The sequence below is a fragment of the Amphiprion ocellaris genome, chromosome 5 (assembly GCF_022539595.1).
Source record: "Amphiprion ocellaris isolate individual 3 ecotype Okinawa chromosome 5, ASM2253959v1, whole genome shotgun sequence".
Classification (NCBI taxonomy): Eukaryota; Metazoa; Chordata; class Actinopteri; family Pomacentridae; genus Amphiprion; species Amphiprion ocellaris.
In genome coordinates this window covers 36,217,671-36,239,449 of record NC_072770.1, presented here as the reverse complement: position 1 = coordinate 36,239,449, position 21,779 = coordinate 36,217,671, and the positions used below count along the sequence as shown (strand labels likewise).

Genomic DNA, 21,779 nt, shown 5'->3' with positions numbered 1-21,779 from the left:
AATAAGCAAACATAAATGCCTCTTTGACCTCTGGGAACTTACAATGGTTTTGCTGTATTTTTTTAGACTAAATGATGCAGTAACTGAGGAAAAACTTGATTAATCTGTAATGAAATTAATCAGTAATTGCAGCCCTACTCATGTTAAAGTGATAGATTAACCCAAAACCTTCTGAATATGAAGCGCTCATATATATATATATATATATATATATATATATATATATATATATATATATATATATATATATATATATATATATATATATATATATATATATATATATATATATATATATATATATATATATATATATATATATATATGGTTCATATTCTTCATATTCAGATGGTTTGGGGTTTTTTATGTATATATGAAAGTCAAAAGTTTGGACACACCTTCTCATTCAATGGTTTTATGTAATTATTTTATACATTGTAGATTAATACTGAAGACATCAAAACTGTAAAAGAACACATATGGAATTATGTTGTAAACAAAAAAGTGTTAATCTTCAGTATTAATCTGCAATGTAGAAAATAATACAAATAAATAAAAGGTATTGAATGAGAAGGCATGTCCAAATTTTTGACTGGTAGTGTTCTTGGGTTTTACAGGGTTTTCATCACCCAGATTAACCCTTTAAGACCCAAATATAGAAAAAGTGAACAAAAAAATTAAAATAACTCCAAAATTTTATATATACATATACGTGTGTGTGTGTGTGTGTGTGTGTGTGTGTGTGTGTGTGTGTGTGTGTGTGTGTGCATATAGATAGATAGATAGATAGATAGATAGATAGATAGATAGATAGATAGATAGATAGATAGATAGATAGATAGATAGATAGATAGATAGATAGATAGATAGATAGATAGATAGATAGATAGATAGATAGATAGATAGACAGACAGACAGACAGACAGACAGACAGACAGACAGACAGACAGACAGACAGATAGATAGATAGATAGATAGATAGATAGATAGATAGATAGATAGATAGATAAGACAATAATATTTCAAAAAAGTAAAACTGCTGTTGTATTTCTGCAACAGTGGGCTTTACAGGGTTAAACAGCTGTTGGTTGAACATCTTACGTTTATGAAACTTGTTTTCTTAAATTCAGTGAACTTCATTAAGCTGAATTTACATTTTCACAAAGCAGGTGATGTAAGTTCACTCAGGTATACCTTCAATGCCATTATGCTTGAGTAAATACACTGTAAATGTAACTCATTTGCATCCATTTATTTATTTACAGACATTTATTATTACCTTGACTCACCAGAGATTGTTCACAACCTCTCAACCCAAAAAGGTGTTCGAATCAATAATCATTAAATGTCCATGACAGGAGTGATTGCAATTTTTCATGTTAAATTCTGTTCCAGGAAGAGTTAATCTGTAGAGTTGGGTGTGTTCTTCAGTGAGCGAGGATTACATTCAGTCCTGTACAGTATTATGGGCTGCGGATGGCCATGAATGGTCATAAATCCTCATATCGCCGCATCTTCCGCATTCGCTATTGGCAGACTTTCACTATTAATGCTCAGCCTGTCCTTGTGACTACCGCAGCCAATAAACACAGTATTTCTTGTGAGGGTTTTTAAAATATTTTGGGGTGTGTGTGTGACATTTCCACGGCTGCCTGTACATCCCAGTAAGCCCAGCCTTCTGAGAGGAGACTCAGCCTCCTGCCGGATTACAGCCTTTTACGCAGGCAGCCAGTGAGGCTTTATTCTGTCTGAACGAGGAAAACATCGCGTCTGTCTTTCTGAAAGCTGTCACATGGGGCCGAGGAGGGGGAAAAAGCGCTTCCTGAAATGATCCTCGTCACTGCCTATGTATTGTTGTTATATTTCCTCCTCCTCCTCTTTCACTAACGTAACATCGCATCGCGTTTAATTCTCCGTCCGGATCTTCTTCGGGTGTTTTTTGTTTTTTTTATTTTGTGGTCGATGCCGATGATGATGAACAAAGTTAAAAACGCGATGTCCAACCTGGTCGGAGGGATGATGCCTCACGGACACCACCACCACCACAACCATCACTCAGGTGGCGGTCAGACCTGCGGACCGGACAGCCTGCCGCCGCGCTTCCCCTACGGCCGCCCGGATTTCTTGGACCTCTCCCCGGAGCTCCTGCAGTACTCCACCGAGCACGCATCACGGCCGGTGCTCACGTTAAAGAGAGGCAGCAGGCTCCCCTGGCAGACGGGATACGCAGAGTGAGTGGCTCAAGGCATCCTTTGACAGTCATTGATGAAACAAACAAACCTGAAATGATCTGAGCGGATGTTTTCCCTGCTGAGGCCTGCCGACCGTTTGGTTGCTGCAGCAGCTCTCAGCACTGCAGCAGCCAAATGATGGCCAGAATGGCCTTTTTGATATTGAACACTTTCTACCTCAGTGCTCCTCTTCTGAGCTGCTGTAGGATACATGATGTTAACATGAAGCAGCTTGTCTGTGCTGGAATCAGACAAAATGCTTCACGTCATGACATTTAGTAGCCTTTAAAGAAAGGAGAAGGCAGGAAATGTGCACTTTGTCATGCTATTAACAAACCCTGCCTTGTTGTTTTATTTACAACCAGTCTGCTTTTTTTATATATAAAAGGTGAATATTTTGTCTTTTTTGAAGCATACCAAAAGCTTTTGTGTCCACATGAAGCCATACAGTGCAGATGTCCACTGATCATGTCCTTGGTATTACTTCTACTGCTTTCATACTTGAATACACCTGCAGTACTTCCACAGGTACCTACAATGCAGCACCGTTTCATTCACACTGCTGGCTGAAATGTACTGTTCGGGTGATTCCCGCTGAGGGAAAACATTTTCACACATTCCACTCTCCCACGGTGGGGGGGTAGTTATGAAGGACTGAATAGCTTCAGTCCAGCAGTATGTGGGCTATACAACCCCTGCATGACTCGGTGTGCAAACACAAAAAGAGCTGACTCATGCAGAAAGTCTCAAGGGGACAGGGTTTGGGATTTGTGATGACAACCGTCTCAGAAGATTGAAAATGAAAGGTCGAATGAGGACGGAGTAATGCAGGGGGGGAAAGTGACGTGGGAATTTTGCAGCATCATCAGTGAAATTTATCTGCTTTCTACAGCAAATGAAGTCACCGAAGCTGTAATCACAGCATTAGTGGTGCTGTTTACAACACAACATAATCGGCTGGTCTGATCCCTCATCAGCTGTCCCTGCTCATTTAAGTGTAAAAATCTGCACCATCGATGTTAAATCATCACGCTGAGCAAACAAAACCCAACAGCAGTCCCAAATGAATGACATTACAAGTTCAGCGACACCAGAACTTTATACAATGCAGCACTGATGCCAAATTATTAGGCTGTCAGGCTGTAAAGACTACATGGGCGGAAGTGTTTATCTGGGATGAATTGGAAAAGTTCTGTATTCGCCCACACAGCTGATCCAGCTCTGATAGGGCTGTTCAAATGGTGGTAAATTAACTATGACATGTGTGTGTAGGCTGGTCAAAAACTCGATGTCAGTGTGGCTGAAACTGTAATCTTCACAGAGCAGGATTTATCTGTTCAAGCATCTATCTGCCTCGTCCCTTTTGTCCGCTGCTGTTTACTCCCCTCGTGCTGTAATGATCAGGCTGCACTGATCGGCTGAACAGTGCAGGTGGATGCCGTCCAACTGGAGGCTGCCCTACTGGCTTCCATTCAACTCCTCTACTTTGATATCACTTAATTAGTGTCCCTCCATCATTCTGCTGGGAATGAGGATTCATGGTCATTGTTGGTGTGAGGGTTTTTTTCACATCACAATGATGGGGCAGATTTTCAGTCTATTTTTTATGTGAACCAGTTTTAGTACAGGGTTGGTACAAAGATTCACAAGATCCCTTTCTCAGAAATGAGGCCGACACGTGGAGTCTAATGTCAAGTGGTATTCTGAACCTGTGAAATCTGTCTGCAGTTTCAGCACCATGCAGGTGTAAGATGCTCCAGATAATGAGTCTAATTGGTGCTATAATGTCGGTGTACAACATTCTGTCAGCATAAATCTGTGAGTGCACTTACTGTAAGCCACTCAAAGTGCTTTTGTCAAATGGCTATTTAATACTATTTAAAATGGAGGCGTGTTTCCAGGCCCTGGCACTGGGAGAAGGAGCAGAATTTGAGGAGGCAAAGACTTAAAAGCTAAAAGGATTCCATGTACCCAGAATCAATTCAAGGTTTTTCATAACACATCTCTTTGGATTTAAGCCGAGGAAGGCATGTGGACAAATTTAGATAACTCATGCTATATATAGCTGTAGCCCCATATATAATTGATCAGTGCCTATAATGTGGTAACTCCATGTGATGTGATTAAGAATTCATGAAAAAAACAGATGCTAGAAGAGCAGTACAGAAAGCAGTGTTCATAGCCTGAAGGGAATAAACAGGTAGACAGAATAATTGGAGAGAGAGAGAGAATAACTGTGCTGATACAGGAAAGACATGATTATGCTGTTTAAGTGATACAGAGAAAATAAAACTTTCGTTATGCTTTAAATTCAATATACAGAAACATTTGCAAAGTACACAGTTAAAGTATATCCATAAAATGCTTTGTAGCTTCATTATGTTTTTTATCTACACTACTGTTCAAAAGTTTGGGGTCACCCAGACAATTTCATGTTTTCCATGAAAACTCCCACTTTTATCCATGTGCTAACATAACTGCACAAAGGTTTTGTAATCATCAATTAGTCTTTCAACACCATTAGCTAACACAATGTAGCGTTAGAACACAGGAGTGATGGTTGCTGGAAATGTTCCTCTGTACCTCTATGGAGATATTCCATTAAAAATCAGCTGTTTCCAGCTACAATAGTCATTTACCACATTAACAATGTCTACACTGGATTTCTGATTCGTTTATTGTTTTTTTAAGTGACCCCAAACTTTTGAGTGTTTATAGCAGTGTTTATAGTGTGGGAAGTGTCACTGCTTATATGTGTCTTCAGTGTGCATTATAATTTAGAATTGACTCAAATAGTTGATTCATCGAGAGGACCAGCAAATACTGATGCCGATTATTAGATTTTCAAGACTAAATGCAAAAAAAAGCTGCTTCTTATGATTTCCTTTCTTTTACTGATTTGCATCACTGTAAATTGAACACATTTGGGCAGTTTGTTGGACAAAACAAGAAATTACAACAACTACTTGACATTTTAATTACAATTTTTTCATCTTTTACTCTTTCGCAGACAAAAAGAGTGATTCAAAAAGCAAGAAAATGAGCTTCAGAGGAATCGACAGCTAGGATAATTGTTAATTGTAGCCCTTCTGTTATGCATTGCTAAGCTTTATTACTGTTTACCTGATGTTTATATGACCCAGTCCTTGTTTTTATGCTTTACATTCTTTTATCAACACTGTTCTGTTTCCAGATTCTAAACTGACACAGTTTACAAGTTGCAGCCAGTTCTAATTATAGTTTCTGTGTTACGCTCTAAACAGCATACAAGTCACTGTAGTGCCTGATTTTATTCTACGTGTGAATTGTTTTTGTCATGTTTCGCCTGTCAGCTTTCATTTCTGCGTTGCACCGTGTGCCTCACAAACGTGACAAGCAGCTTCCTCTCCCTGAGAAAGAATTCAAAATATGACTAGTCTAATTTTTTAATGTTCCTCATGAAGGCTTTACTTTGAGGCCACGGAAAGATTTTATGTAACCGGCCCTGCAGTGTTTGTCAATCTGCCAACTTCCACCTGAGGTAGCTCCATTCAGCAGCGACCAAGGATTCCTCCTTTTCACATTTCATTTGTAAAAATCTGTTCAGACAGTCCACTGTTGTGCTGTGAAACGTGTATGTGGCACAAGCAGAAGGATTAAGTACACACCCAGAGCAGGCCAAACTGCAGAAACAGGTTCAGAGTGTTTGAAACTCTGACCACAAGCTTTGCTCAAAGTGTCTCGAGCCAAGGAGGAACATAAAAAGATACCTCACAGTTACAGGGATCACATCCATATTTTAGGCTGTCAACAACTCAAAATCTAAATGGGCTGATTCAGAGAGTTTTCATTTATGGAGTTAAATGCACCACTGATCTGCCTTCCAATGAACCGCTAAAAGTTTTCTGTATCACTTAAACAGCCTTCCCCCGGTTAAGATAGGACATGAAGTGTCTTCTAACTTTTTTCTAATCTACAGTTTTATTTTTTACTTTAGAATTTGCCTTTTGTCTTAAGGGATACCTTCAGATGTTTTCATCAAATCTCTGATGTTGAGTAAAATGACCAACAGCCGCGACTCAAGAATTCACTGGAGCTGTCAACTTCCTCTTTTGAACTTTCCTTGCATAATATACAGTAGGAGGGTTCACACTGAGAACCGCTGTCTTTACCAAACATGACCAAAAAGGTTTTCAGTCACAGGCTGTGCAAACATATGACCGAAAGGCAGATATGTGAAGGAGTTAAGTCACATTGCAGGGAGCTCGTTGTTTAGAATGGCATCCTCCTACGCAGCAAACTCTATGTTCAGTTATAGCTCATTAAGCTCATGTGACTGCTCTCAAAACAGAAAAACTGCTGATTCTTAACTCAGAGTGTGAGAATTTATTACACGGGACAAAGACAACATTTCATTTCATACTCAACCTAATCTCCTCTCCAAATGAGTATAAAATTGAATAACGTAATGAATCCTGACATGTCCGCTAGCCGAACGCACTGTAGCTTACAGAACAGATGCATTTAATCAGCAGAAATAAAAACATGAACTACTGGTTTCCAACTTTATACAGACCTCAGAGCTTTAGCGCAATTTTCTGCCTGCCATTACAGATAGCACATGACCTCGACAAAAAAATGACCAAACTGCTAAGTCAGAGAGAAGCTATAGCGATACACACAGCCAGGCCAAAAAAAAAGAAAAAAAAAAAGAAGTGCTGGCAGAACATTGTGGATTTGCTGTGATCATATTCCAGTACACATGAAGAGTTGATTGTCCCCAGCTCTGCGTCCAGATCTCTGAAAATGTCCCGGCCTTGGCAGAAAGTTTAGTCGACAATCAGGCGATTTTAAATTCTTGCCCGTCATTAGTCCTAATGCAGAGAGCGCAGTGCAGGACACTGTGGTGCCTGTCCGCTGCTTTCAACTGATTAGAACGTGAAAGAGCTTTTTATAATCCAGATTTGGGCAGCAGTTGCATTTTGAGCCTCGTATTTGTAACTCTTTAATATCAAAGCTTCTGGCCAACCAGCACCCATTTTCTATAATGACTGTAATCAGCTGAATTATATGGAAAGTGAAAAGAGCAGAAGATGTCTCACTGTCAGAGATCCTTCATGTGTTTCTCGTCTGCTTTGTTTGACTGTTGAGTTTTTCCTCTTTCCTTTTCGCTGCCAGTCTCCCTTTCATTTTATACTGTTTCTTTTCGTTCTCCTCTGACGATCCCAGCAGTAACTGATAAATTGCTAATCCCGTCTCTGCGGAAGTTTCTGAGGGAATCTTAATGACAATACTTGAATTACTGGAATTGCGCAGTGGGTATTATGCTGTATTATCCAGCTAATGTGGCATTTATCTATAATTGAAACTGAAAATGTTACATAATCTGCCAGCATGAGGTCCAGATTGCAGCTTTTCCAAGTCAGCCTCATGTTCCAGCTTAAAGGACCGTGCAGTGGATGTTTTCATGTTGGTGCCTGCATCCTACAAACCACATACGCTTCACAGTACAGCTGAACATTTCGCATCGTACGTGTAGGTTTTTTTTGCTATTCTATTCACTTCAGTCGGTGTGAAAATCAGTTGGAAGCTGCTGAAGTTGAAGCTAAAGCAGCTTCAATCAATATTTTTATATTAGCAGTGGATGAAATTGGAGTGCATAATGTTGTTCAGATTGATTAAGTCAAAGAGCATTATCTCCCGACTCATCTCAACTAAAGGGCCAGATATTTCCCTTGATGGAAACAGACGTGAGAGTGAATATTAAACTTAGATCCATGAGGAGGCCAGAAACACGACTCCTAATGAACACAAATGTTGCTTATGTCTCCTAAATGTGTAATTAGGCAACATGTTTGCCACAGCAACTTAGTATAATAATACACTGTGTCATCTGTTTACAGCTTCTTCCACCAGCCATAAATTACCAAAAAAAAAAAAAAAAATCAATTCATAGAGTTTTAGGAACATTTGGAAACTGCACAGTCGTATAGTCCATCACTTTAATCATTGATGGATTATATTCCAACTCAAGCAAGTCCCGAGAATCGATTTCCAAAGTGAATGGGGAAATTTAAAACCAATGGTTGCCTACAAACGCAACAGTACACCATGCATTTAAGAATGTTTAACAATATAAAGTAACATGATCTGCAGAGGCCGAGCATGAACAAATACTTGTATGGCCAAACCGAATGTGTCATAAGATCCTCTGAGCATGCACTTGTGCAACATATCTGCAGCTTTTATGGTGTAACTGGATGTTTTTATCACAGTCCATCGCCATTTTGCTAAGTAGCATTTCCCGCAGGCTCGGCAATCTCCACATCTCTGTTCTACATCGATAGTTTCAGCTGCTGCTGCAGCACACACCAAGATAGATGATGCCGCTGGACTATGAAACAGTGCATCACTCTGTAGCCATTATCCTCCACAGGCATCAGCTCATAATAAAAAACACTTAATCCCTCCTGCAAGTTCCCTCTCGGACCTGGCTGCATCCTGCAGTTTCACTCTCTCTCCATTTTTCTGGCTGCTATTGTGTTTTCATGTGGTTAGAGGAATGAGAGCAAACACCATAAATCATGTTGGGGCTCACCTTTCTTCAACGTGTCTTTCTCCATCAGGGTGATCAATGCGGGGAAGAGCATGCTGAACGAGGACCAGGCCTCTTGTGAGAAAGTGTTTGTGAGGAAACCGAGTGGCAAACATCGTAACTCCACGCTGCTGGAGGACAACGGGGTGAGCAAACTTCCGATCAGCACGAGTCGGAGAAATGAGGGATGAAATGTGTGATCGAAAGCTCCAGGAGAAAGTGATAAAGTTTTTAAATCTGACGTCAGTATAGTTAAAGTCCTGATTGTGTTTGTTAGATGTCATTGAAGGGTATTTTGAATTCTTGTTTTGTTGCCTGAAACAGAATACACTTTTAGCAGCAGTACATTAAAACTACCTCTCAGTATCTATACATGCAGTACAGCTACCTGATACCCAGTAGTGGTGCTTTAACATAGTGTCTGGAATTGACAGACTCACCTTGTTTCTTGTTATTCCTTAGAAGTCCTCATTGAATTTTTCATCATTTTGTCTCTCAAATATTTTGTCTCGGACATATTTCTGTGTCTCATCTCGTGGTCACAAAGGCTGAAAAATATCCAAAATGAGCTTTTAGTATGATTTAACTGCAGAATGTCCCAAAGAAGACATTGTCTCTAGTCACATCTCTGGGGGTCATCAGGTGGAAACTCCCTTCAACGGTGTTTCGCCTATTTAGTCCCACAACACCTCCAGGAGGCTAGACGGTGACTCTGGCGTCCAAGATTCACCCCCTCTAGTGCCAGTTCACACTGCTCCTACACAATCCAAACAGCACCGCCACGTTCAACTGACCCAGGCCTGTTCAGGAGATGCTCCAGGTAGTGACCAGTGCTGATGCTACCAGTTAATGTGCAAGATGCTGAACACCTAGAGCCAACTGCTAAAAAGTGACAAAGAAACTGTACTTATAAACTCTCTGAACCCTTCTAAATGCTAATGCTAGCTGCAAGACTACTACCATGTCCAAAGCAAACTTACCAAACTTGCTAGTGCTACATGCCAATGCTAACCGCTAATTGCTAAAATACTTCACTACTTCAGCCAAGCTCACCACAGACAGAGACTATACAAGCAGACTTCATCTAAGATGCAAGTACCAATTGCTAACTGCTAATTGCTAATGCTATCTAACAAAAAAAAAGACAAAGACATAGCCACGACCTTAAAACACAGACTTACCTGAGATGGCCACATGGATGGTCCCAGAGAGACTCTAACAGGCCACTCCCCCACCTTTTGTACACTTCCTCTTCCTGGATCTCTGCCCATTGGGAGAGGGAAAAGAAGGCGGGGAGAGCACCGCCTTCTTTTTCACCCCCAACGGTTCTCCAGCTTCCTCCAGCAGTCCAAAAACATGCTGAGGTTAATTGGTAACTCTAAATTGTCCGTAGGTGTGAATGTGAGTGGGATTGTTTGTCTGTATATGTAGCCCTGTGATAGACTGGTGACCTGTCCAGGTGTCCCCTGCCTTCACCATAAGTCAGCTGGGATAGACTCCAGCCCCCCCGCGACCCTAATGAGGATTAAGCGGTGTATAGATAATGGATGGATGGACGTTTGAGACCATGTGCTCTTCCTAAATTTGACAAGACTCTCATTTTTACTGCAAGTGCAGTGGTTCCAGATGTCAGTTATTGGTCAATAATCAATATAGACCCTCATGCAACCATGTCAGTTAGTGTCACATTTAGTGCTGTTTTTACACCCTATTTCCAAAGTTCCTAAGTCAGTTATTGCAGGGTTAATAATAATAAAAAAATATGTATAAAACCACGTATTTGACCTTCTCTGTGACTGAAGTCATGGAATCTTCAGATCAGTATGCCTGTTAGACCTGCACACACATCCTCCATTTGGTGTAAATGAATGACATCATCCCTTATTGCTCCCTTCCCCCACTTGGTTCTCTCATCAGAGGGGTAAGCAGATCTCTCATGCCTGTTTAGCTGTGAGTCAGGCAGACCGGCACTCGGCACATAAACATGCCTGCAAACACAAAGGTGGCAACGCCTTTCCATCTCTCATTGTCAGAGCGGTGCAGCGAAAGCCCTGATGGGATGAAGGCATTAGTGTTTGTAGTCCTTCCATCAGTCCTTGTGGAGATCCCATTTAGACACCAAACAGTTTGTCACAGATATACACTGAGGGGTTTGGACTTGACTGATGCCGCATAAATCATGAAAAGTGAACCTCACATCAAGAATCAAAATTAGAATCAAGTTTGACTGTTGTTCACTGAGATCTGAAATGGAAGAAACATATTGCTTATATTTAGAAGTATGGCCAGCTGCAGACCCAGTGCCTGAAAAACTGTCATAAATCTGTGCCTTCTGTTCAGAGTTGTAATCTCATAGGAGCTTTTTAAACCAAGAAAACATACGGATTATATTTCTATGATTTTATATCTTACTACTTCGCCTTTTACCAGATTTAATTCATACATTTCTATGCCTATCTCCTTTTTTTTTTAGGATGGCACAGGAATCCCTCTCCACTTCTGGGGGGTGTTTGATGGACACGCTGGTTCTGGCGCCGCCATCATGGCCTCCAAGCTGCTCCACCGCCTCATCAGAGACCGACTGGGAGAAATCTGTCACCTCCTGGAGAACCCCGGCAGCGCACCTCCCATCTGTCTGGCCAAGAACGGCAGCCCATACCAGGCCGAGTCGAAGAAAGGAGCCGACAAGGAGCCGGAGGACCCCGACGCCGTCAGCGACTCCACTGTGCGCTTTCACATGGAGAAGGTTGTTAGTCTGGAGAGCCTGGTGATGGGAGTCATAGAGACCGCCTTCAAACAGATGGTGAGCAGATGAGAATCAACAATGCATGTGAGAAAGGAAGTAAACAACACTTGGCCTATTTCAAGCACTACTGGACATGTTTTTTGCACACTTGTACCTTCAAACGGCAGCATAATTGTAGAGTTTAACATGAGCACCCAAAAATTACTTTTGGTTTACTCATGTAGCTGCTCTGTTTGCAAGAAGGACAATAGAAAGATGTTTTTCACTTTTGCTCAACATTTTTTTAGCCATGGCTATGTCAGGGTGTTGGTACATATCGATCACCATATTTGCCACAGAAACTATGAACTAGATTGGCCAGATGTTGAAACCCAGAGAGTTTGGTGATCCTTATAGCATCACTGTGGCATCGGCATATTTAGTTTTTTGTGAAATATAATAATTGTCTGATGGACTGCCATGAAATTTTGAACAGACATTCATGGTTCCCAGTATTAAATCCAAATAATTTTGGTGACCCTCTGAGGTTGTCTGTAGCATCAACATGAGTTTCATGTTTGTGATTTAAGCAAAACGTCTTGACGACTATTGGAAGAATAACCTTGAAAGACATTCATGTTAACCAGATGAAGTTTTGGCAAAATTTTCACTTTCATTTATCCAATATTTTGGTTATTGACCATACACTACCAGTCAAAAGTTTGGGATCTCTTAGAAATGCAATTGTTTTTGAAAGAAAAGTTTTTTTTTTTACAATGAAGATAACATTAAGTGAATGATAAATCCAGTCTAGACATTGTTAATGTGGTAAATGACTATTTTAGCTGGAGATTTTTAATGGAATATCTCCATAGGGGTACAGAGGAACATTTCCAGCAACCATCACTCCTGTGTTCTAATGCTACATTGTGTTAGCTAATGGTGCTGAAAGGCTCATTGATGATTAGAAAAACTTTGTGCAATTATATTCGCACATGAATAAAAGTGTGAGTTTTCATGGAAAACATGAAACTTTTGCACAGTGATGTAGATTCTTTAAAGTAAACTGTATTCCTGCTAAACATCAGCCTGCTACATTGACATTGTTAGAATCTCAGCATGCTGACGTTTGTATTTATCTCAGAGTCTCTGCCTCACAGCCACTAGCATGGCTGTAGACTGTTATTGTTTTAAATCTTGATTTTTATCCTAAAAGCATCTAAATTGGACAAATAAGCTGAATCTGCTTAGTCTCAGTCTGTTAGCTTGAAGTGATGATCCTCTCTGATGCAATTTCCCTGTCTGGTTCAGACGATGCTGATAATAAAAAGCCCACAGCCTGCGCCTTGCTTTCTTCAAAGCCTCCTTGTTTCTCTTCATTAGCGCCACAGTTTTGTTTTGAATATGAATATGTATGGAGAAAATAATGAGCTATCAGGGCATGAGGGGCAGGCAGCCTTTTGTTCTCACTTTGATTTTGCTGTCTTTATTTTAGGATGACCTAATTGAAAAGGAAAAAGCGTCATACGCCATCTCTGGTGGGTGTTGTGCCTTAGCTGCCATTCATTTAATGGGGAAGCTCTACGTAGCCAATGCTGGAGATAGCAGGTGAGGGAGAGTTCTCAGAGTGGCTTCATGTGCCACCTGGGGTTCACTTTACACACTGCAGCATCATGTAACCTTTTTCACTAAGCTCTCTGACTGACCAGCTTCTCCCTCCTGTATCTCCTCCCTCTTCCTCTCTGCAGGGCCATAATCATACGAAATAATGAAGTTATTCCTATGACGAATGAATTCACACCCGAGTCAGAGAGACAACGACTCCAGTATCTGGTATTCTTTTTCTTTTATGTCACAGTATAGTATTTTTTCATCTTGTCAGTGCGTAGCCATCTGTCAAAGAAGGAGGGTGAAAATGAGCAGTTGCCAGTTAAGAGCTGTTTCACTGACAGTAAAAAACTATATCACACTGAAACAAACTGCTGATCGTTGTCTGCCTGTTTTAGTAGCCGTTTCTAGTTCTGAGTCACAGAGTGGGTGGATGATGTTTGCTGCTAAAATGGGGAGCTGTTTTTTTATGTTCAGTATACAGCTTACTGCACTGCAGGCTTTCTACCACACACACAGTCCTGCAGCCTTTCCTGTTTTACAGAGACTCCTTAAGTGAAGGTTTTTCTTTCTCTAGTTTGATTTCCCAATTTTGTGTGTCTCTCCAGGGCTTCCTGAGGCCAGAGCTCCTGGGTAATGAGTTCACTCACATTGAGTTCCCTCGAAGGATCCAGCACAGCGAGCTGGGCAAAAAGATGCTCTACAGAGATCACACCATGACTGGCTGGTAAACCCTGACATCCTTGTTAATTACATTTCTGACAGTTAATCACTGTATTCTGCATCTGGGTTCCTGTAAGAGTTAAGAACAGTTTGGTTGAGTATTTGGAAGAAAATAAAAATAGCATTCAAACTAGGGCACAATTACAAATAATAATAATCATCACTGATTAATCAATCAGGTATCGTCTGTTAGTTGTTTGGTTGTTCCTGTCACACTTTTACTCACTGTGACCTCATTTTCCATTGTAATATAAAGCCCAGCACCTCTGTGGAAACAGCTATAATCAGAGAGAACTCAAAAATATCAAACTTATAATGCCACAAATCATTAACCATTATTTTACAAAAAATGAAAAAACCTAGAATCAACATGTACAACATTTTCCCAAGTCTCCACAGGTGTTGTGACTTGGTAAATGGTGAATCTGCATACTGTAGATATAATATAATTTTGAGGGCTCCAGTTATTACCAATACTGGAAAAAACATGATGACACTCCGTACTATAGATACTTTATGGCTTACATTTTTTAACTTGTTTTCATACATGTCTTCTATCTATCCTGCGTAAACACAGCCTGCAGTTCAGCCAAAAAGTGCCTGAATTTCATCATGCACCTGAGTCAGTCATGACTTCTCGGTTCTGCCAGGAAGCACAGAATACTGATTTTTTTTTTTTTTTTTTTTTTACAGAATCTGCTTAGTGCTAACAGTTGAAAACTTGAAAATGAAGTAATTTTTCCTGTTTTCAGAGTTTCTGGTTCTGAGAAACCGTGTAATAATGGCAGTTTAAACAAGAAAAGCACTCAGAGCGCACAGTACTCCGCCAAGGCTGCTCAGTCGTTGTATCATTTCCGACAGATGAAATCTTGAAAAATTTGTGGCGGTAATCACAGCACTATGGGATGTGGTCACTTAATATAGATGTAAACGCAAGCAAAATGGCCTTGCGCTGAGCACAGGCGTGTGTTATGCATGTGTACGTTCTGTACGGATACTGAATCGTGTGACCGCGGGCGGCGGGAATTGATGGGATTCGGAAACACCCCCACAATTTAATCAATTGTTCCTTGTATCACTTCCGATGGATAAGTCCTGATAAGTCTGCAATGGTGGATTTGTAGTAGGGTCACAGTCATGTGATTGTCAGCAGGCAGTTGACGTAGCGTTCACTTGTTGTCATGGTTACAATGATGCCGTGCCGCTATCTCGCAGTGATACAGAAATCTTCAACAAATCCGTGGATCCAGTCTATAAGCTGCATCACTGCCAAAATCTAATCAGTTGGTCCTTGTGTCATTTCTGATCTTGTCTGAAAATTTCATCCAAATCTGTTTGTCCGTTTTTAAGTAATGTTGCTAACAGACAGACAGACAGATGGACAAACAGACAAACATATGCCGATCATCAATTAACTCCGCCATTCCTTGGTGGAGTAAAAAACAAAACAAAAAGAAAAACATGTCTTTCAAACCAGCTGGTGGGTTTTAAGTTTAAAAAGAGTTTCTTATGTGTTTGAATCAGTCATTCTAATAATTATGACAGCTTTGTTGCAGTTTCTGTACCTTCCATCTGAAATCTGCCGTCTGTTGTTCTGTTACAGGGCATATAAGACAATCGTTGAAGATGATCTGAAATTCCCCCTGATATATGGAGAGGGGAAAAAGGTAAGAAACCGGGACAACAACTTAATACATTTTAACAGACCAGAGGTTATGAAGTTTGCTCAGCATTAACCTGCAAACAAGCTGAGTGATAATATCATCATATTGCTGTCTGTGGTATAGTGGGGTGATACTGTCTGTTTTCACTCTGTTTCTGTGCAGATTATTTTAATTATAATTTTCATTGCATTTTTAAAACGTTCTCATGTCTCCAGGAAATTTGCAGAATGCATTGTCTGCCTAGATAGAAATGAGACCTGCTCAGCATTTTCATTATTGTGTGAAAGAACATGGTCTTCATTTAATAATCCCTCATAAGTGGATTTTCTGGGAACTGAAGGACATCCTGGAACAATAACCTACATTATTGTGTGTGTGTGTGTGTGTGTGTGTGTGTTTGTCCTCTCTGTGTGAATTTGTGTTTGTGCTTAAAGGCTCGTGTCATGGCAACAATCGGAGTGACCCGCGGGCTCGGTGATCATGACCTGAAGGTGTACAACTCCAACATTTACATCAAGCCCTTCCTGTCCTGTGTACCTGAGGTGAGTGTGAGGAGTCAGAACCAACGCCATCTGTCTCTTAGCGTCGTCTGGGGAGTCGCTTCAGGATCACTGCTTTAGCCTTGTTGGAATCTTTAGGATACATTCAAATAGACCGTCTGGCCTTTGGCTTCACTTAGCTACCTGTCACATGTCATACTTTCTGTACATTGCTCAAAGCTCTGCTTCATTATTTAATTTAATGACAGTACAAGCAAATTTTCCTCTAAAACATTTCCACCTATCAATATTTTGAGGAAACACCAAAGCTGCATCCTACTCTTACCTAAACCCAACTCGACTGTGATTGGTTTAAAGAAATACAAACCAGCCAGAGCGTCTTCCTCCCCTGATAGCAGAATAATAATGAAGTACAGGTGGTTCTGTACTGTAGAATGTGCTGATGAAGCGAGACTACTTCTGCTGCTCCTGTTTTTTAAACTTTCGATCATGAGTCTGAAAAGTGTACCTAAATTGGTGGAGAACTCTTTTAATGCTGCATTCTCTGTTATCAGTCCAAGTTGATCTTACTCGCTTTCTAAATTAGTCTTAAATTTAATTCTCCACAAGTATGTTGGTCTTGTCATGTGGCCAGAGAGTAACATGGATTAGCTTTCACATGTCCACAGGGTTACTATACATTTGTTAATCTCCCAATGCTGAACACACTTAGAAATAGTGTGTGACATTCTTGATAGAAAATTGTTTTAGAAATCATAGCAACATGAGGAATAAGTTCACTGATTATACTGATTTTAATTGCAGGTGAAGGTTTATAACTTGGATGAAAACAAGCACGGCCCAGATGATGTCCTGGTCATGGGTACAGATGGACTGTGGGACGTAACAACGGACAGGGAGGTGGCAGATGCTGTGTCTGCCTACTTATCCTGCTGTGACCCCTCTGATCCCATGAGGTATGCAGACTCCTAAATAATCCTTTACATTAGGCTTTTGTTCCCACTGTAGACTCTGTCCTGTGCCATGTGATCACGTTGAGGAAAACTGCAGCTTCATGAATCCAGTCTGAATGAACATTAGTGGTGTTTTATTGAATCTGTCCACTAGGTGGTGGCAGATAAATGGGTCTGCTGCAAAATACTGCTTATATCATATTTTATCTCCTGTTGCATAAACATATAAGCATATTAAATGTAGTTATGAGCAAATATTAGGAAAGAAGTGTTTATTAACGTGAAGTTCTTTAACCCTTATACACTACTGTTCAAAAGTTTGGTGACACTTGTCCCTATTTTTGAAAGAAAAGCAGTTTTTTTTTACAGTGAAGATAACATTAAATTAATCAGAAATCCCGTCTAGACATTGTCAATGTGGTAAATGACTATTCTAGCTGGAAACAGCTGATTTTTAATGGAATATCTCCATAGGGGTACAGAGGAACATTTCCAGCAACCATCACTCCTGTGTTCTAATGCTACATTGTGTTAGCTAATGGTGTTGAAAGACTCATTGATGATTAGAAAACCCTTGTGCAGTTATGTTAGTACATGGATAAAAGTGTCAGTTTTCATGGAAAACACAACCTGCAGTTCAGCTGAAAACTCTCTGAATTTGTGTCATGTGACTCTTGGTCACAACTTAGTCACTAATAGTTTTGTAGTTGTGCTGAGGAGCGTATAATATATTATAAACAGAATTTCCCTCTGGAGATTAATAAAGTCGGTCTAAGTCTAATTTTTGTTTTTCACAGAATCTAGATAGAGCAAACGGTTCTTTTTTTGCGATTTCTTTAAAAGAGATATGTAGAATAAGTTGATTTTGATGAAATATCATGATTTTAAGCCTAGGTTTTGCTAATTTTTTCAACCACTGGCACATGACAGATGACTATATCAAAAACTGTTGAAAAGTTGAAAATCTAACAATTCTTTCAGTTTCTTGCGAGAATAATTAGTGTAATTTCAGTGATAGTTTTTACAGACAACATGTCTTTCAAACTTGATGGTAGGTTTTGGGGGTTCAAAGGGTTAATGAACAACAGACAAAAAGCAGAATGTATTTTAATTAGTTACTACTCTGCCAAGGAGGCAGAGTTATGTGACAATCGGAATACGTCTGTCTGTCTGTCTGTTAGCAACATTACTCAAAAACAGACTAATGGAATGGATGAAATTTTCAGGGAAGGTCAGAAATGACACAAGGACCAAGCGACTAGATTTTGGCAGTGATGCAGCTTATAGTCTGGATCCACAGATTTGTTAAAGATTTCTGTATCATTGTGAGATAGCAGCACGACGTCACTGTAACTACAACTACAAGTGAACGCTACATCAGCTGCCTGCTGACGATCACATGATTGCCACCCGCTACATATTTAGGTCACGCTATTCGGTGTCCGTACATAACGTACACATGCATAACACACACCTGTGCTCAGTGCAACCTGAATGTGTATTTTGTGATTTTGCTTATCCTCAATGATTGTAATGACTGTTTATGTCCTCTTTGTGTTGTACAGATACACACTGGCAGCACAGGACCTGCTGATGAGGTCACGAGGAGTCCTCAAAGAGCGTGGCTGGCGGCTACCCAATGAGAAGCTGGGCTCGGGCGATGACATCACTGTGTTTATCGTCCCACTGGTGGGCCACGAGTCAGAGACATGATGAGGCGTGGCAGGGGCAGGGCTGACTCTTTAGGGTCCTTCCCACGGTCCCTCCAAGCTCCCTCCAACCTGGACCGATGGGGCGACGGGAGAAGAAAACACCTCTGTCATCGGAAGGACTCGGGTCTGAGCAGCACCTTCATCCACCCACAAGATCAGATCCAGTCCCTTCATTTTAACTTCACCCAGAATCAGCCTCCCGACTCCTCCGATTGGTCTCAGTCATGCAACAAAAGATTTTCAGTGACAGAGAAGTCGCTGTCTCCCCCCTCTAAATACCTGGTGTTTGTGATGGTTGCCAGTGACAATGAAATCCTTGTGGTATTTTTGTTTGTTGTTTATGTTCGAGGCTGGGCTGCCACGCAAACCTTTCAATGGATTGTTCATTTGCATTTCATGCGCTAGTTGTGACTCCTTTTGTAAAAAAAAACAAAAAAAAACAAAAGAGAAAGGCCTCCCACGGTTTTCACAATCATGTGGTCGCAATAGAGAATGTGAGGAAACCAAAGAGACGCTGCTGTGGCATGAGGATGGAAATTCATCGAAATAAAACATAAAGGGACAGTAAAACAAACAAAAAAAATCATTAGATTCGTGTCTGTACATTAAAGGAGCATGGAGGAAGCAGAAACAGAGGACTGGACCTTTACAGCACTGGATTGGTTGAGTCTGTGTTGCAGTATTTCCTTTTGTTAATAATGAATGAATGATGACACCTGAGGCACTTGAAGATTGTTGCACATGCTCTGTGGTAGCCTGTTGATTTGGGATATCTTTCAATTGAATGTGCTTATAGATGGCTTTTTTTTATTTTTGTCATTACAATAAAGAAATCAGAGGGTGTTCAGTTTAATTTAACTACATGTTTTCCTTGTTCAGCGCTCAGAAAAGAAGGTAAATTGTTCATGTGATGAGCTTCACACATATGCCTTATTAAAAGATGAAAGGGACTTTAGAGTTTTTTTCTTCAGATGCACTAAATTTGATCCTGAGGCAAAAAGAAAAAAAAAAAAAAAACATTGTACGCCCTTAAATGTACCACATACCTCTTTTGTACCATTTTTGTTAAGTCATGTTATTTAGATTCTCCATATATTTTTAAGAATAACTGTGGCTGTAAGCAGTATCAGAAGTTTTATTTTTATGTTTCTATCCATAACTGTTTGTTCAGACAGATGATGTGTACTAGAATGTGAGCTACCAAAATGTGTGGTAGAAGGATAACGTGTTCCGCTTTAGAAATAAATCAGATTTTCCCATTTGCTTTTATGGTGTCACTGTTTTCTGGTCACTTGTATTTTTATCCAACGGAAGTGAACCTTTGGTGAAGCCAACTGATGAGTCCAAATAATCCAGAGAGCAAATACTTAAAAAGGAGAGATTTATTACATGGTGTCCTTAAAGTCTGGACACAGGAAATCTCATTAACCATATATTTTTTTGGCCTCCACAGATTAAATATGGCTTTGTCGAAAGAAGAAAGAGTTGAAAAGGTACTTATCAGTGGACGTGAAGGATGGACGTGATGTCCAAGGATGTGAAAAGACAGCAGATGAATTTAATGCACGTCATCCAAGGAGGATTCCAATTGGCTTTTTCAAGGTGGCGAAGGTGGTTAAAAAGTCCAAAGAAACGGGCAGTGTCATGGACAAACCCATTCTGGACGACCAAATGTATCAGCCGAAACTAAAGAATTGGTCATCGCTAAAACTTATGCTAGCCCCAATAAACCCTTTCCCAAACACAAACCCTATCCTTTACGTCCACTGAGAAGTACCAGTTCAAGTCTTTCTTCTTTCAACAAAGCTAACAAAGCATAGTTAATGAGATGTCCTATGTGTCCAGACTTTAGGGACACCCTGTGTATACAGACAGGTGACAGATTAAAGGAAAACCCAACATACAGTGTCGGAGGAAGGTGCTGAACCACTGCATGGCACCAAAACAAAGTCAGTGTGCCTTAACATTGATTTTACAATGAACTTCACCAGGATGGATCATCACTTTTTCAAAAACTATTCACTCATTTGGTGTTTTGATGATGCTGATGAAGAGCAATGCTTAACGTGTCAGTCAAAAACCTCCCATGGGTGTTGTAGTGGTTCGAGATCTGGTGACTTTAAAGGCCTTAACAGATGAATCAGACCATTTTCATTCTCCATGTTGAGCAAAAATAAAGGTGGTAACTCTGAAGTGGACCCAAACCATGCCAGCAAAAATCCTCCTTCACAGGATAAAGGATCCTCTCAGTGCACTGTTCTCTTGATGTATACCACATTTACTAACTTAGTTGTGACGAATATGGTGAACGATGACGATGACTGTGACCGTATCGCTTTCTATAAACTCACCATAAACCACTGCCTGTTTTTCACACCGAGCTCTTAAATGTGCGTTCATCTTTGTAATGAGGGTTTATGCACTGCAGCCTGACTAGAATAGCCCTCTCTGTCATTGTTGACACACTGTTCTTTCTGACAGTAAGATCACATACTGCACTGGCATTCTCAGCAACCTGAGAAAGACTTGTTTTTCTGTTTTGCCATGCATATCTCCCAAATGCATAAGCGTCACTGTCATCAAGTTTGCATTGTCGACCACGGTTTCCAAACCTATTTACTTGCGTCTTTCTCATAGATTTAAAAGCAAATACCACTTTAGTCACTGTTTTTCTTGAAACACTAGCCACTGGAGCAGTCTTTATGACTGAAGCTCCTGCCATCTGTGCCCCAACAATGAACCCCAATGTCAAATTCAATTCAATATGGTGCCATTATATTTATCATCTTGATACAAAATCAGAATCAACTGGGCCTGTTCCTTAATTTATACATACCACATAGCTTTATTGAATGTTCATTGCTTAATTGCACCATGTATCTGTGTCGAATCTTTGTTGTTTCTCCACTTATTTATTCAGGTTTTTCCCTTGGTTGCTTTTTAAATGTGTTTTGAATTTCCTACCATTTAAATGAAGGTATTCTTATTTTAGTTTTATATATTTTTCAAAAATAAACTATAGAAATATGGCAGCAAATGAACATTTTGCATTATGAGGCATCCACAACTGGATGCTGGTGTATAGAATG

General features: G+C 40.2%; 1 protein-coding gene across 1 annotated transcript; it reads left to right on the top strand.

Annotated features, from left to right (window-relative positions):
• The first annotated feature begins 1,497 nt into the window (after window positions 1-1,497).
• ppm1j (protein phosphatase, Mg2+/Mn2+ dependent, 1J) lies at window positions 1,498-19,949 on the top strand. The gene is made up of 10 exons (XM_023288073.3): window positions 1,498-2,231; window positions 8,837-8,951; window positions 11,279-11,608; window positions 13,026-13,138; window positions 13,279-13,363; window positions 13,747-13,865; window positions 15,465-15,528; window positions 15,960-16,067; window positions 16,830-16,981; window positions 18,544-19,949. The coding sequence occupies exons 1-10, from the start codon at window positions 1,963-1,965 to the stop codon at window positions 18,689-18,691; spliced, it is 1,503 nt and encodes a 500-aa protein (XP_023143841.2). The 5' UTR covers window positions 1,498-1,962; the 3' UTR covers window positions 18,692-19,949.
• The last annotated feature ends 1,830 nt before the right edge of the window (window positions 19,950-21,779 follow it).